This window comes from Oncorhynchus mykiss, chromosome 24 (assembly GCF_057628025.1).
Source record: "Oncorhynchus mykiss isolate SJ-2025 chromosome 24, ASM5762802v1, whole genome shotgun sequence".
Classification (NCBI taxonomy): domain Eukaryota; kingdom Metazoa; phylum Chordata; class Actinopteri; order Salmoniformes; family Salmonidae; genus Oncorhynchus; species Oncorhynchus mykiss.
The window spans coordinates 38,560,136-38,576,059 of NC_143045.1; the positions used below are offsets into that span (position 1 = coordinate 38,560,136).

Genomic DNA, 15,924 nt, shown 5'->3' on the forward strand with positions numbered 1-15,924 from the left:
ATGGCGTATATACTGTACCCACATACTGCATCTAACCGTACTGCAGATTCCTCACCAGTACTTTGGACTTGCCAACTTTCTCCTGGATCTCTGTGATGCAGGACTGCTGGCGGTTCTGGACGGTGAAGTTGGAAGTGCAGCCGGCGATTTCAAAAAGGAAGTTACGTAATATCTCTGTGCCCCGCTCTGTCAGGTCCACTTCCGGGTGAAACTGGGTCCCGTACAGTTTCTTCTGCTCGTTGGCAATACCTGTCAGAGAACAAAGGGAGCGGGGGGAGGGGGGGGGGGCAGTGGAAGGGTTTGGAACGGTCAAAGACAAGGGGAAGAAGAGGTGGGGAGGAAAGAAGAGCATTGAGGGCCAAAGATCTTCATGATCATATTGTGGAATTTACTGAAATTAGGGAAGTATGGTGGTACACTAAATTAGGGACGAATGGTGGTAGACTAAATTAGGGAAGTATGGTGGTAGACTAAATTAGGGACGAATGGTGGTAGACTAAATTAGGGAAGTATGGAGGTAGACTAAATTAGGGAAGTATGGTGGTAGACTAAATTAGGGAAGTATGGAGGTAGACTAAATTAGGGACGAATGGTGGTAGACTAAATTAGGGAAGTATGGTGGTAGACTAAATTAGGGGAGTATGGAGGTAGACTAAATTAGGGAAGTATGGTGGTAGACTAAATTAGGGAAGTATGGTGGTAGACTAAATTAGGGAAGTATGGTGGTAGACTAAATTAGGGAAGTATGGTGGTAGACTAAATTAGGGGAGTATGGAGGTAGACTAAATTAGAGAAGTATGGTGGTAGACTAAATTAGGGACGTATGGTGGTAGACTAAATTAGGGAAGTATGGAGGTAGACTAAATTAGGGGAGTATGGAGGTAGACTAAATTAGGGGAGTATGGTGGTAGACTAAATTAGGGGAGTATGGTGGTAGACTAAATTAGGGGAGTATGGTGGTAGACTAAATTAGGGGAGTATGGAGGTAGACTAAATTAGGGGAGTATGGAGGTAGACTAAATTAGGGGAGTATGGTGGTAGACTAAATTAGGGGAGTATGGTGGTAGACTAAATTAGGGAAGTATGGAGGTAGACTAAATTAGGGGAGAATGGAGGTAGACTAAATTAGGGGAGAATGGAGGTAGACTAAATTAGGGGAGTATGGTGGTAGACTAAATTAGGGGAGTATGGTGGTAGACTAAATTAGGGGAGTATGGTGGTAGACTAAATTAGGGAAGTATGGAGGTAGACTAAATTAGAGAAGTATGGTGGTAGACTAAATTAGGGACGAATGGTGGTAGACTAAATTAGAGAAGTATGGTGGTAGACTAAATTAGGGAAGTATGGAGGTAGACTAAATTAGAGAAGTATGGTGGTAGACTAAATTAGGGACGAATGGTGGTAGACTAAATTAGAGAAGTATGGTGGTAGACTAAATTAGGGAAGTATGGAGGTAGACTAAATTAGAGAAGTATGGTGGTAGACTAAATTAGGGACGAATGGTGGTAGACTAAATTAGAGAAGTATGGTGGTAGACTAAATTAGGGAAGTATGGTGGTATACTAAATTAGGGAAGTATGGTGGTAGACTAAATTAGAGAAGTATGGTGGTAGACTAAATTAGGGACGTATGGTGGTAGACTAAATTAGGGAAGTATGGTGGTAGACTAAATTAGGGAAGTATGGTGGTAGACTAAATTAGGGGAGTATGGAGGTAGACTAAATTAGAGAAGTATGGTGGTAGACTAAATTAGGGAAGTATGGTGGTAGACTAAATTAGAGAAGTATGGTGGTAGACTAAATTAGAGAAGTATGGTGGTAGACTAAATTAGGGAAGTATGGAGGTAGACTAAATTAGGGAAGTATGGTGGTAGACTAAATTAGAGAAGTATGGTGGTAGACTAAATTAGGGCAGTATGGTGGTACACTAAATTAGAGAAGTATGGTGGTAGACTAAATTAGAGAAGTATGGTGGTAGACTAAATTAGGGAAGTATGGTGGTAGACTAAATTAGGGAAGTATGGAGGTAGACTAAATTAGGGACGTATGGTGGTAGACTAAATTAGAGAAGTATGGTGGTAGACTAAATTAGGGATGTATGGTGGTAGACTAAATTAGGGATGTATGGTGGTAGACTAAATTAGGGAAGTATGGTGGTAGACTAAATTAGGGAAGAATGGTGGTAGACTAAATTAGGGACGAATGGTGGTAGACTAAATTAGGGACGAATGGTGGTAGACTAAATTAGGGACGAATGGTGGTAGACTAAATTAGGGAAGTATGGTGGTAGACTAAATTAGGGAAGAATGGTGGTAGACTAAATTAGGGAAGTATGGTGGTAGACTAAATTAGGGACGAATGGTGGTAGACTAAATTAGGGACGAATGGTGGTAGACTAAATTAGGGAAGTATGGTGGTAGACTAAATTAGAGAAGTATGGTGGTAGACTAAATTAGGGAAGTATGGTGGTAGACTAAATTAGGGAAGTATGGTGGTAGACTAAATTAGAGAAGTATGGTGGTAGACTAAATTAGAGAAGTATGGTGGTAGACTAAATTAGGGAAGTATGGTGGTAGACTAAATTAGAGAAGTATGGTGGTAGACTAAATTAGGGAAGTATGGAGGTAGACTAAATTAGGGAAGTATGGTGGTAGACTAAATTAGAGAAGTATGGTGGTAGACTAAATTAGAGAAGTATGGTGGTACACAAAATTAGAGAAGTATGGAGGTAGACTAAATTAGAGAAGTATGGTGGTAGACTAAATTAGAGAAGTATGGTGGTAGACTAAATTAGAGAAGTATGGTGGTAGACTAAATTAGGGAAGTATGGTGGTAGACTAAATTAGGGAAGTATGGTGGTAGACTAAATTAGAGAAGTATGGTGGTAGACTAAATTAGGGACGAATGGTGGTAGACTAAATTAGAGAAGTATGGTGGTAGACTAAATTAGAGAAGTATGGTGGTAGACTAAATTAGAGAAGTATGGTGGTAGACTAAATTAGAGAAGTATGGTGGTAGACTAAATTAGGGAAGTATGGTGGTAGACTAAATTAGAGAAGTATGGTGGTAGACTAAATTAGGGACGAATGGTGGTAGACTAAATTAGAGAAGTATGGTGGTAGACTAAATTAGAGAAGTATGGTGGTAGACTAAATTAGAGAAGTATGGTGGTAGACTAAATTAGGGAAGTATGGTGGTAGACTAAATTAGGGACGAATGGTGGTAGACTAAATTAGGGACGAATGGTGGTAGACTAAATTAGGGACGAATGGTGGTAGACTAAATTAGGGACGAATGGTGGTAGACTAAATTAGGGAAGTATGGTGGTAGACTAAATTAGAGAAGTATGGTGGTAGACTAAATTAGGGAAGTATGGTGGTAGACTAAATTAGAGAAGTATGGTGGTAGACTAAATTAGGGAAGTATGGTGGTAGACTAAATTAGGGAAGTATGGTGGTAGACTAAATTAGGGAAGAATGGTGGTAGACTAAATTAGAGAAGTATGGTGGTAGACTAAATTAGGGACGTATGGTGGTAGACTAAATTAGGGACGTATGGTGGTAGACTAAATTAGGGAAGTATGGTGGTAGACTAAATTAGAGAAGTATGGTGGTAGACTAAATTAGGGACGTATGGTGGTAGACTAAATTAGAGAAGTATGGTGGTAGACTAAATTAGAGAAGAATGGTGGTAGACTAAATTAGAGAAGTATGGTGGTAGACTAAATTAGAGAAGTATGGTGGTAGACTAAATTAGTCTAAATTAAATTTTCCTCCAGGCCCAGGATCCTTTGCCAGAATGCATACCTGCAATGATGCTCCCTGACTGGGCCACCACCTTGAAGCCATCGGCCACCTTGTCCACACTGTCCCCATGAGTCAACAGCACCGGCTCCTCTTTCTGCAGGCCCCTGACAACAATCAGGTCACAGACAGAGTCAAAGGTCAGACAGGAAGTACACCCACACAATGAAACAATTCCACCCATATCTGGAAATGCCTAGTACAACAGGTGTAGTAGACCTCACAGTGAAATGCTGAATACAACAGGTGTAGTAGACCTTACAGTGAAATGCTGAATACAACAGGTGTAGTAGACCTCACAGTGAAATGCTTACTTAAAAGCTCTTAACTGCATTGTTGGTTAAGAAAGTAAACTAAACTGTATAAAATAAACTGAAGTAAAAAATGTAAAAGCAACAAAATAATTACAGTAGAGGCTATATACAGGGTGTTACGGTACAGAGTCAATGTGGAGGCTATATACAGGGTATTACGGTACAGAGTCAATGTGGAGACTATATACAGGGTGTTACGGTACAGAGTCAATGTGGAGGCTATATACAGGGTGTTACGTTACAGAGTCAATGTGGAGGCTATTTACAGGGTGTTACGGTACAGAGTCAATGTGGAGGATATATACAGGGTGTTACGGTACAGAGTCAATGTGGAGGCTATATACAGGGTGTTACGGTACAGAGTCAATGTGGAGGATATATACAGGGTGTTACGGTACAGAGTCAATGTGGAGGCTATATACAGGGTATTACGGTACAGAGTCAATGTGGAGGCTATATACAGGGTATTACGGTACAGAGTCAATGTGGAGGCTATATACAGGGTGTTACGGTACCGAGTCCATGTGGAGGCTATATACAGGGGGTACCAGTACAGAGTCAATGTGGAGGCTATATACAGGGTGTTACGGTACAGAGTCAATGTGGAGGCTATATACAGGGTGTTACGGTACAGAGTCAATGTGGAGGCTATATACAGGGTGTTACGGTACAGAGTCAATGTGGAGACTATATACAGGGTGTTACGGTACAGAGTCAATGTGGAGGCTATATACAGGGTGTTACGGTACAGAGTCAATGTGGAGGCTATATACAGGGTGTTACGGTACAGAGTCAATGTGGAGGCTATATACAGGGTGTTACGGTACAGAGTCAATGTGGAGACTATATACAGGGTGTTATGGTACAGAGTCAATGTGGAGGCTATATACAGGGTGTTACGGTACAGAGTCAACGTGGAGGCTATATACAGGGTGTTACGGTACAGAGTCAATGTGGAGACTATATACAGGGTGTTACGGTACAGAGTCAATGTGGAGGCTATATACAGGGTATTATGGTACAGAGTCAATGTGGAGGCTATATACAGGTTGTTACGGTACAGAGTCAATGTGGAGGCTATATACAGGGTGTTACGGTACAGAGTCAATGTGGAGGCTATATACAGGGGGTACCGGTACAGAGTCAATGTGGAGGCTATATACAGGGTGTTACGGTAGAGTCAATGTGGAGGCTATATACAGGGTGTTACGGTACAGAGTCAATGTTAGTCAAACAAACATGTACATGTAGGTAGAGGTAAAGTGACTATGCATAGATAATAAACAGAGAGTAGCCTGAACAGGGGGTCAATGCTAAAGGTTCAGGTGGCCCTTTGATATGCTGTTCAGGAGTCTTATAGCTTCGGGGGTAGAAGCTGTTCAGGAGTCTTATAGCTTGGGGGTAGAAGCTGTTCAGGAGTCTTATAGCTTGGGGGTAGAAGCTGTTCAGGAGTCTTATAGCTTGGGGGTAGAAGCTGTTCAGGAGTCTTATAGCTTGGGGGTAGAAGCTGTTCAGGAGTCTTATAGCTTGGGGGTAGAAGCTGTTCAGGAGTCTTATAGCTTGGGGGTAGAAGCTGTTCAGGAGTCTTATAGCTTGGGGGTAGAAGCTGTTCAGGAGTCTTATAGCTTGGGGGTAGAAGCTGTTCAGGAGTCTTATAGCTTGGGGGTAGAAGCTGTTCAGAAGCCCTTTGGAACTCAATGTGCTTTGTGTCCAACTGTGTGTAATGTCTGAGAGAGGGAGGACTGTGGTTTTCTTATTTTGGAGTGTTTGTGTGACGGCCAGGGAAACGATGTGACTGTTGGAATTTTTGGTCCAGTTGGCGTCAAACACATGGGCTCTGGGACAAACCAATGGAGGAAAAAAACAAACCCACTTGTTCTTGAAATAGCCTACCCTGTCACCTCTCGACTCCGAGTGGTTCTGGTGAAACTCTTTTCGAGCTGCCTACTCTAAAGAACCCACCTGAAGAGAGAGCAGGTGTTGTCCAGTCCGATGTTGAACACTCCATCCTCTCTCACACTCTTCCTGTGTACTGTCCCTCCAAAAACCTTATTCATCATCTGGGGAGAGGACAATTGATCATTAGACTCTTAAAATCTGCATTTTTTTTTAAATTGATTGATTGAAAGATGTAATTTCAATTTGTATGTGATCATAAGCGATTCTTAGTGGGGATTTTTTATCAATTGATCTGTCTAGACACACCGTTATTGACTGTAGGTGGTGAAATCATGAACCCGGAGTTTTGGGCTAAGGGATTTTGGGCTAAGGTTTCATGTACAGTGCCTTCGCGAAAGTATTCAGACCCCATTACTTGTTCTACATTTTGTTGCCTTATTGGATTGAATAAAATAAAGTGATCATCAATCTACACCCAATAACCCATTATGACAAAGATCAATCTACACCCAATAACCCATTATGACAAAGATCAATCTACACCCAATACCCCATTATGACAAAGATCAATCTACACCCAATACCCCATTATGACAAAGATCAATCTACACCCAATACCCCATTATGACAAAGATCAATCTACACACAATACTCCATAATGACAAAACAAAAACAGGTTAAAGATTTGTTGCTAATTTATTAACAATTAAACAGAAATACTTTATTTACACAAGTATTCAGATCTTTTGCTATGAGACTCAACATTTAGCACAGGTGCATCCTGTTTCTATTGATCATCCTTGAGATGTTTCTACAACTTGATTGGCGTACACCTGTGGTAAATTAAATTGATTGGACATGATTTGGAAAGGCACACAGCTGTCTATATAAGGTCCCACAGTTGACAGTGCATGTCAGAGCAAAAACCAAGCCATGGGGGTCGAAGGAATTGTCCGTAAAGCTCAGAGAAAGGATTGTGTCGAGGCACGGATCTGGGGAAGGGTACCAAAAAATGTCTGCAGGATTGAAGATCCCCAAGAACACATCATTCTTAAATGGAAGAAGTTTGGAACCACCAAGACTCTTCCTATAGCTGGCTGCCCAACCAAACTGAGCAATTGGGGGAGAAGGGCCTTGGTCAGCGAGGTGACCAAGAACCCTGTCTACAAACAGGCTCTCAAAGTGCTTGATAGGAAGCCCAATAGCCATCATCATTGTCACATCCTTAGAAAGCGTGAGCTCCTGAGTTGGGAAAATCTTGTGCAATACACCGACGCATGTCTTGTATTCAAGATCCTTAATGGCCTGGCTCCCCCTCCACTCAATATTTTTGTTAAACAGAAAACCCAAACATATGGCAGCAGATCCACAAGGTCTGCCATGAGAGGTGACTGTATAGTTCCCCTAAGGAAAAGCACCTTTAGTAAATCTGCATTCTCTGTGAGAGCTTCCCATGTCTGGAATACACTGCCATCAGACACACATAACTGCACCACATATCACACTTTCACAAAATGCTTGAAGACATGGCTAAAGGTCAATCAGATTTGTGAACATGTTCCCTAGCTGTGTGTTGCCTCTTTCCATGTTGTCTGTTGTCTGTAGCTTGTGAGGTGTGGAAACACTTTGTTACTTTTATAAATTTTGTCTTGCTGCTTTTTGTTCTATGTTGCTCTGTCTGTATGCTACGTCTTGCTTGTCCTATGTTGCTCTGTCTGTATGCTACGTCTTGCTTGTTCTATGCTGCTATTGTCTATATTGTAATTGTTTTTAATAACCTGCCCAGGGACTGCGGTTGAAAATTAGCCAGCTGGCTAAAACCGGCACTTTTACTGAAACGTTGATTAATGTGCACTGTCCCTGTAAAAATAAAAATAAACTCAAACTCTGACAGAGTTCTAGAGTTCCTCTGTGGAGATGCGAGAACCTTCCAGAAGGACAACCATCTCTTTAGCATTCCACCAATCAGGCCTTTATGGTAGAGTGGCAGACGGAAGCCACTCCTAAAAGGCACATGACACCCAGCTTCGAGTTTGCTAAAAGGCCCCTAAAAACTCTGACCATGAGAAATAAGATTCCCTGGTCTGATGAAACCAAAATTAAACGCTTTGGCCTGAATGCCAAGCGTCACGTCTGGAGGAAACCTGGCACCATCCCTACAGTGAAGCATGGTGGTGGCAGCATCATGCTGTGGGGATGTTTATCAGCAGCAGGGATTGGGAGACTAGTCAGGATCGAGGGAAAGATGAACAGAGTAAAGTAGATAGGGATCCTTGATGAAATCCTGCTCCAGAGCTCTCAGGACCTCAGACTGGGGCGAAGGTTCACCTGCCAACAGGACAACGACCCTAAGCACACAGCCAAGACAATGCAGGAGTGGCTTCGGGACAAGTCTCTGAATGTCCTTGAGTGGCCCAGCCAGAGCCCGTACTTGACCTTGATCGAACATCTCTGGAGAGACCAGAAAACAGCTGTGCAGCAACTCTTCCCCATCCAACCTGACAGAGCTTGAGAAGATCTGCAGAGAATAATGGGAGAAACTCCCCAAATACAGGTATGCCAAGCTTATAGCGTCCTACCCAATAAGACTCGAGGCTGTAATCACTGACAAAGGTGATTCAACAAAGTACTGAGTAAAGGGTCTGAATACTTATGTAAATGTGATATTTCCATTTATTTTATTTGAAATAAATTAGCAAACATTTCTAAAAAAATAAAAATGAAAGTTTTTGCTGTAATTGAGGTATTTTGCGTAGATTATATTATATATTGAATATTTAGAATAAGCCTGTAACCTAACAATGTGGAAAAAGTCAATGGGTCTCAATACTTTCCAAAGGCACTGTGTGTGTATTTCTCAGGGCCCTCCTACCTGCATTCCATAGCAGATACCCAGGACAGGCTTTCCAATGGTGAATATGGCAGGGTCAAACCAGGGGGCATCCTCAGCATACACAGAGTTAGGACCGCCAGAGATGATGATGGCTCTGGAGAGAAAAAGGGGGAGGAGTAAAGAACGAGGGAGGAGAAATATTCAAAGACAAACAATCTATTTCTGTATGGCTCAGTTGGTAGAGCACGGTGCTTGCAACGTCAGGGTTGTGGGTTCGATTCCCGGGACCACCCGTATGAACTCATGACTACGTCACTTTGGATAAAAGCCTCTGCTAAATGGGATTTAAAATGCAACCATACTCAAGAGTAGTCATTTTCAGGACAAATAACATACACACAAACAAGAGACTGTTAAAGAGTCTGCCCATAGTTCAGACATTTGTCTGTTTAAACTGAAGCAATCTAAAAAAATGTGTGGGTGTATCTATTCTGTAGGGGTGGAGTGATGATTTCTCACAAACTGTAATGGAAAAATAGTGTCTCCTAAAAAGCTCTCCGTCTCACTCCTCTGCAGAGAGATGGGGACCTGTCCTAAGCAGTAGAATGCTGTGTGAACACTCCCTCCCTTCAATGTCAGACAAAATATATAGAAACATGTAACATACTTACAAAAACCTGCTTAGTCTAGTCACTGGTCTCTGTTCCTTTTGTATAGAACTGCAGGCTCCCTCTCAGGCTGTCCTGACCACTGAGTTCCTTTATATAGAACTGCAGGCTCCCTCTCAGGCTGTCCTGACCACTGAGTTCCTTTATATAGAACTGCAGGCTCCCTCTCAGGCTGTCCTGACCACTGTGTTCCTTTATATAGAACTGTTTTACTTTTGTATAGAACTGCAGGCTCCCTCTCAGGCTGTCCTGACCACTGTGTTCCTTTATATAGAACTGTTTTACTTTTGTATAGAACTGCAGGCTCCCTCTCAGGCTGTCCTGACCACTGAGTTCCTTTATATAGAACTGCAGGCTCCCTCAGGCTGTCCTGACCACTGTGTTCCTTTTATATAGAACTTTTTTACTTTAATATAGAACTGCACTCTCTCAGGCTGTCCTGACCACTGTGTTCCTTTTATATAGAACTGTTTTACTTTTGTATAGAACTGCAGGCTCCCTCTCAGGCTGTCCTGACCACTGAGTTCCTTTATATAGAACTGCAGGCTCCCTCTCAGGCTGTCCTGACCACTGTGTTCCTTTATATAGAACTGTTTTACTTTGTATAGAACTGCAGGCTCCCTCTCAGGTTGTCCTGACCACTGTGCTCCTGTTATATAGAACTGTGTTCCTTTTGTGTAGAACTGCAGGCTCCCTCAGGCTGTCCTGACCACTGTGTTCCTTTATATAGAACTGCAGGCTCCCTCTCAGGCTGTCCTGACCACTGTGTTCCTTTATATAGAACTGCAGGCTCCCTCTCAGGCTGTCCTGACCACTGTGTTCCTTTATATAGAACTGCAGGCTCCCTCTCATGTTGTCCTGACCACTGTGTTCCTTTATATAGAACTGCAGGCTCCCTCTCAGGTTGTCCTGACCACTGTGTTCCTTTATATAGAACTGCAGGCTCCCTCTCAGGCTGTCCTGACCACTGTGTTCCTTTATATAGAACTGCAGGCTCCCTCTCAGGTTGTCCTGACCACTGTGTTCCTTTATATAGAACTGAGTTCCTTTATATAGAACTGCAGGCTCCCTCTCAGGCTGTCCTGACCACTGTGTTCCTTTATATAGAACTGCAGGCTCCCTCTCAGGCTGTCCTGACCACTGTGTTCCTTTATATAGAACTGCAGGCTCCCTCTCAGGTTGTCCTGACCACTGTGTTCCTTTATATAGAACTGTTTTACTTTGTATAGAACCGCAGGCTCCCTCTCAGGTTGTCCTGACCACTGTGCTCCTGTTATATAGAACTGCAGACTCTCTCAGGCTGTCCTGACAGCTGTGTTCCTCCACAGACGATGGACAGAAAGAGGAGATCTTAAAAATGATCACACTAGTGTTATTGTTCTGACAGGTTCTCTCTCTTCCACACCATATGCATTTATCTTATTGATTTCAAAACGTTCAGTCCAGGTTTGTTGACTTGTAAATGCCACCCAGGTGCAAGTGTGCTGTCAGTCTCACCTGAAGCCTTGTTCTCTGATGGCGAAGGCTGGCGTCTCTAGTGGGAGGATCTCTGAGCGGACAAACAGCTCTCTGATCCGCCTGTCAATCACCTTGCCGTACTGCGCCCCGGCATCCAGGATGACCACCGCCCCCTCACATGAACCATTCTGAGGCTCAACGCTGCTGATGTCCAGCTGGGGGAGAGAAGAAAAAAAAACACACTGTCCTGACCACGTAGGAACACTCAATCAGGATAACAACACAGGCCTACGTGTGGAATAGCCTTCAACCATATAGACTCATCAAGGGTCGCATGGGATGTTTTGAATGAAGATACAACAGCCTAAATTCCCCAACAGTGGTTGAATCAAGGGGTGTTCAAAGGAAAACGTTGCAAAACCTTTGCACTCGTTCAAAGACAGGCAAAACATTTGCGATGGTCAATGGCCGCCACTTCACCAACCTCACAGGAACGAGATTCGTTAAGGCCATAACGCAATTTGAGACATGCGAGTCTCAGTACTGAGAAGACGAGACGCGTAACGAGACGTTACACACTCATTCAGTCCCTCATGAGGATCACATGAGTCACACAGACGCTAGAGGCCTAACCAGGGGCCAGCTAGAGGCCTAACCAGGGGCCAGCTAGAGGCCTAACCAGGGGCCAGCTAGAGGCCTAACCAGGGGCCAGCTAGAGGCCTAACCAGGGGCCAGCTAGAGGCCTAACCAGGGGCCAGCTAGAGGCCTAACCAGGGGCCAGCTAGAGGCCTAACCAAAGGGCCAGCTAGAGGCCTAACCAAAGGGCCAGCTAGAGGCCTAACCAGGGGCCAGCTAGAGGCCTAACCAGGGGCCAGCTAGAGGCCTAACCAGGGGCCAGCTAGAGGCCTAACCAGGGGCCAGCTAGAGGCCTAACCAGGGGCCAGCTAGAGGCCTAACCAGGGGCCAGCTAGAGGCCTTACCAGGTCCAGTAGGGACCAGCTAGAGGACTGACCAGGTCCAGTAGGGGCCAGCTAGAGGACTGACCAGGTACAGTAGGGGCCAGCTAGAGGACTGACCAGGTACAGTAGGGGCCAGCTAGAGGACTGACAAGGTACAGTAGGGGCCAGCTAGAGGACGTACCAGGTCCAGTAGGGGCCAGCTAAAGGACTGAGCAGGTCCCGTAGTGGCCAGCTAGAGGACTGACCAGGTCCAGTAGTGGCCAGTTAGAGGACTGACCAGGTCCAGTAGGGGCCAGCTAGACCGTACAGTGAAGTCGCGGATGCCAAACTTGGATACTTTAAACTAGATTTCTAGTGACTCAATAGATATTTCCAGCCAGGATTCACAAGCCAATGGACGTTACTTTACACTAGATAGATCTACACAAGTTGTTCTGCAGTATATATATATATATATATATATATATATATTATATGCCTGCCCCTTATGCATGATTGATGAAGGCAGCCATTGATAAATTGATGTGATCAGTCAATGTTACCAAGGGAGATTGTCTTAGCATCATTATGGTTTACAAACTTAATATTCCTATCATCAAAACTGTACATTTCTCATGCATTACATTGGGGCATTAGATATGGGCAAAACATTAAATGCACCACTCAAGTAAATTGTGAAATAAGAGAGCAGCGGGTCCCCACGTGGTTTCTGACACTACGTGCTTCCGTCAATGAAAAACAACAGGCTCGTGTATCAAACACTGCAAGTGACACCATAAAAACACCAAAACATGTCATATAAAACCGCTTCGATGCCGAGTTGTCTCACTGGGCCTGTTTTCCTGGGAAAGTAAAATGGAGTACTTGTGGATATGAAAATAATACGATGGTTGGCCTATGTTGCAGTTGGCACAACTGTGTGGTGGGTGGACAGACCGGAGACCGGGCGCTAGCTAACTAACAAGTCATAGTTAGCCATCTAGCGTTAGCTGTCAACCCGATTATTTATGTTAAAATTACCCAACAAATGTACATTGGTCGTAACACGAAATCTCTAACTATAAGGGTTAAACATGATGTAAAGTCCACGACCATCTGAAACTGCTAGTTATTCTGCTAGTGTGGGGAAACTATATATCGGACTATACCTAACAGATAGCTACATATCCAGCTGTGCGGCAGCAGCTAGGCTACATTCCACGCGGCTTCTGCTAGCTGACTAGCTAGTAATATTAACACAATGAAAGATGCAACAGTGGCATAAAAGTTCCATTCACTGTATGCTGGATGTTTATTTTATTTTTAAACTCCAAAAACATACGTTTAAAAGACGAGGGGACAGGCATCCCAGGCTGGGGGAGCACGCACGCCGTAAGTTTGCTGAAAACACGACACAGGCCGTAGCTAACCGGGGACTCTCCCAGCGCCCATGTACCGCAGCCAAAACATTGAACAAGAAACGGGCTATGTTGCTCCCATGGCGGCACACAGGCCGTTGTTTGACTGACCTTGGTTTCTCCGTTGCACAGAGCCATGGATGACTGTAGCGGAATGAACTCTCCTCCTCGGTCTTCCAGATCCCGTACGCAACAGAGACTAGTGGATGCTCGCGGAGTTGGTGCGCCGACCGCTGACGACAATGTGCGCTAACGAGTACTTCCCTACTACAATACTCACTGGGGTGGCTGTTCAACTACTTCACTCAATGCATGTGACTGCTCCCTCCCTTGTCGGAGAGTAGTGAGTACTAATGACTGTCTGCGTGGGAATTTGGGCTTCTACGGACGAATTACTCCTGGATAATTCAATGAAAAAGTTTATTATGGAAAAGCTTCAGCAGTTTACAAGCGGAAGAATTTGCCCTATGTCTAATTGTCTATATCACGTGAATAATTTAGTTCGGCTATGTAATTACATAGCGGACTAAACTCCACTCCATGGTGAACTAACTGAATGATGAACTCCTTCACCATGGAGTGGAGTTTAGTCCGCAATGTAATTGAAGGATTTATGTTATCCTAGGATACTAGGCCTAAATCATAGTCGGGGCGTCCAATAACGCCCCTTACCATGATGTTGACCTGCCATGAACTTGAACAGAAATAGCACCTTCTGTGTTCCTCCAGGGCCCCAACACCTCAGCACCTTCATATATCAGCCATAGCATCTGTGGTTTAAAACCATTTAGAAGAACAGCCACTCTCAAATAAATGACAAAGAAATAGCAAGAGATGTATCCATTCTCTTAGTGTGTTTTAGTTGTCAGGGTGGATTTTGCAGCCTAGGCTACTACTCTCCTTTTGTCAGTGGGGTAAAGTAGTAGCTGGGAAGAATCAGATCCAGCCTCCAAGAGGCCTCTTTGGTTTCAGGTGAGCGCTGTGTGCTAACTGTCCCACTCCCATTCTCTCCTATCAGTTAGTTGGAGGGGATAATTTTGGATCCCTCTGTGGGTGAAGTGTAACAGGAGCTATGAAGGGAAATCCAGACACCAGTAAGTCGTGATCATGGATTCAACTTCAACTCAACGAAACAGAGTGTTTGCACACTCACTGTATGTAAACACGGTACACTGCATGTAAACTGCATGTAAACATGGTACACTGCATGTAAACTGCATGTAAACATGGTACACTGCATGTAAACTACATGTAAACATGGTACACTGCATGTAAACTGCATGTAAACATGGTACACTGCATGTAAACTGCATGTAAACATGGTACACTGCATGTAAACTACATGTAAACATGGTACACTGCATGTAAACATGGTACACTGCATGTAAACTGCATGTAAACATGGTACACCGCATGTAAACTGCATGTAAACATGGTACACTGCATGTAAACATGGTACACTGCATGTAAACTGCATGTACACATGGTAAACTGCATGTAAACATGGTACACTGCATGTAAACTGCATGTAAACATGGTACACTGCATGTAAACATGGTACACTGCATGTAAACATGGTACACTGCATGTAAACTGCACGTAAACATGGTACACTGCATGTAAACTGCATGTAAACATGGTACACTGCATGTAAATATGGTACACTGCATGTAAACTGCATGTAAACATGGTGCACTGCATGTAAACTGCATGTAAACATGGTACACTGCATGTAAACTGCATGTAAACATGGTACACTGCATGTAAATATGGTACACTGCATGTAAACTGCATGTAAACATGGTACACTGCATGTAAACTGCATGTAAACATGGTACACTGCATGTAAACTGCATGTAAACATGGTACACTGCATGTAAACTACATGTAAACATGGTACACTGCATGTAAACATGGTACACTGCATGTAAACTGCATGTAAACATGGTACACTGCATGTAAACTGCATGTAAACATGGTACACTGCATGTAAACTGCATGTAAACATGGTACACTGCATGTAAACTGCATGTAAACATGGTACACTGCATGTAAACTGCATGTAAACATGGTACACTGCATGTAAACTACATGTAAACATGGTACACTGCATGTAAACATGGTACACTGCATGTAAACTGCATGTAAACATGGTACACTGCATGTAAACTGCATGTAAGGGACAAATATGAGGAAGGGTCTTCTGACTTTCTGAAAGGGACTATTAAAATAATGTTCCCGGCTGTTGGAGTGGATGTAGGATGTATGTGTGAACCTATGTTCAGGCTCTGTTTTGTGGACCTTCAGTTAAGTTATGAAAACGCTGAGGAGGGCAGTGGACAGCTGAGGAGGGCAGTAGACAGCTGAGGAGGACAGTGGACAGCTGAGGAGGACAGTGGACAGCTGAGGAGGGCAGTAGACAGCTGAGGAGGACAGTGGACAGCTGAGGAGGGCAGTAGACAGCTGAGGAGGACAGTGGACAGCTGAGGAGGACAGTGGACAGCTGAGGAGGGCAGTAGACAGTTGAGGAGGACAGTGGACAGCTGAGGAGGACAGTGGACAGCTGAGGAGGGCAGTGGACAGCTGAGGAGGAC

The 15,924-nt window shown here is 43.8% G+C and overlaps 1 protein-coding gene across 4 annotated transcripts in view; it reads right to left on the reverse strand.

Moving 5' to 3' along the window:
* LOC110503416 (GMP synthase [glutamine-hydrolyzing]) overlaps positions 1-13,923 on the reverse strand; it is a 32,297-nt gene extending 18,374 nt beyond the window's left edge. For 3 of the 4 annotated variants that reach the window (XM_090218948.1, XM_090218949.1, XM_090218947.1), the window contains exons 1-6: positions 13,442-13,923; positions 11,014-11,189; positions 8,888-9,002; positions 6,079-6,176; positions 3,806-3,909; positions 56-249 (exon numbers count right to left, since the gene is read on the reverse strand). In XM_090218948.1, coding sequence (XP_090075074.1) covers positions 56-249; positions 3,806-3,909; positions 6,079-6,176; positions 8,888-9,002; positions 11,014-11,189; positions 13,442-13,468 — 714 coding nt within the window. In that variant the 5' untranslated portion in view covers positions 13,469-13,923. The remainder of the gene's footprint in view (positions 1-55; positions 250-3,805; positions 3,910-6,078; positions 6,177-8,887; positions 9,003-11,013; positions 11,190-13,441) is intronic. The other variant, XM_090218950.1, reaches the window with a different exon arrangement.
* Positions 13,924-15,924: the final 2,001 nt, after the last annotated feature.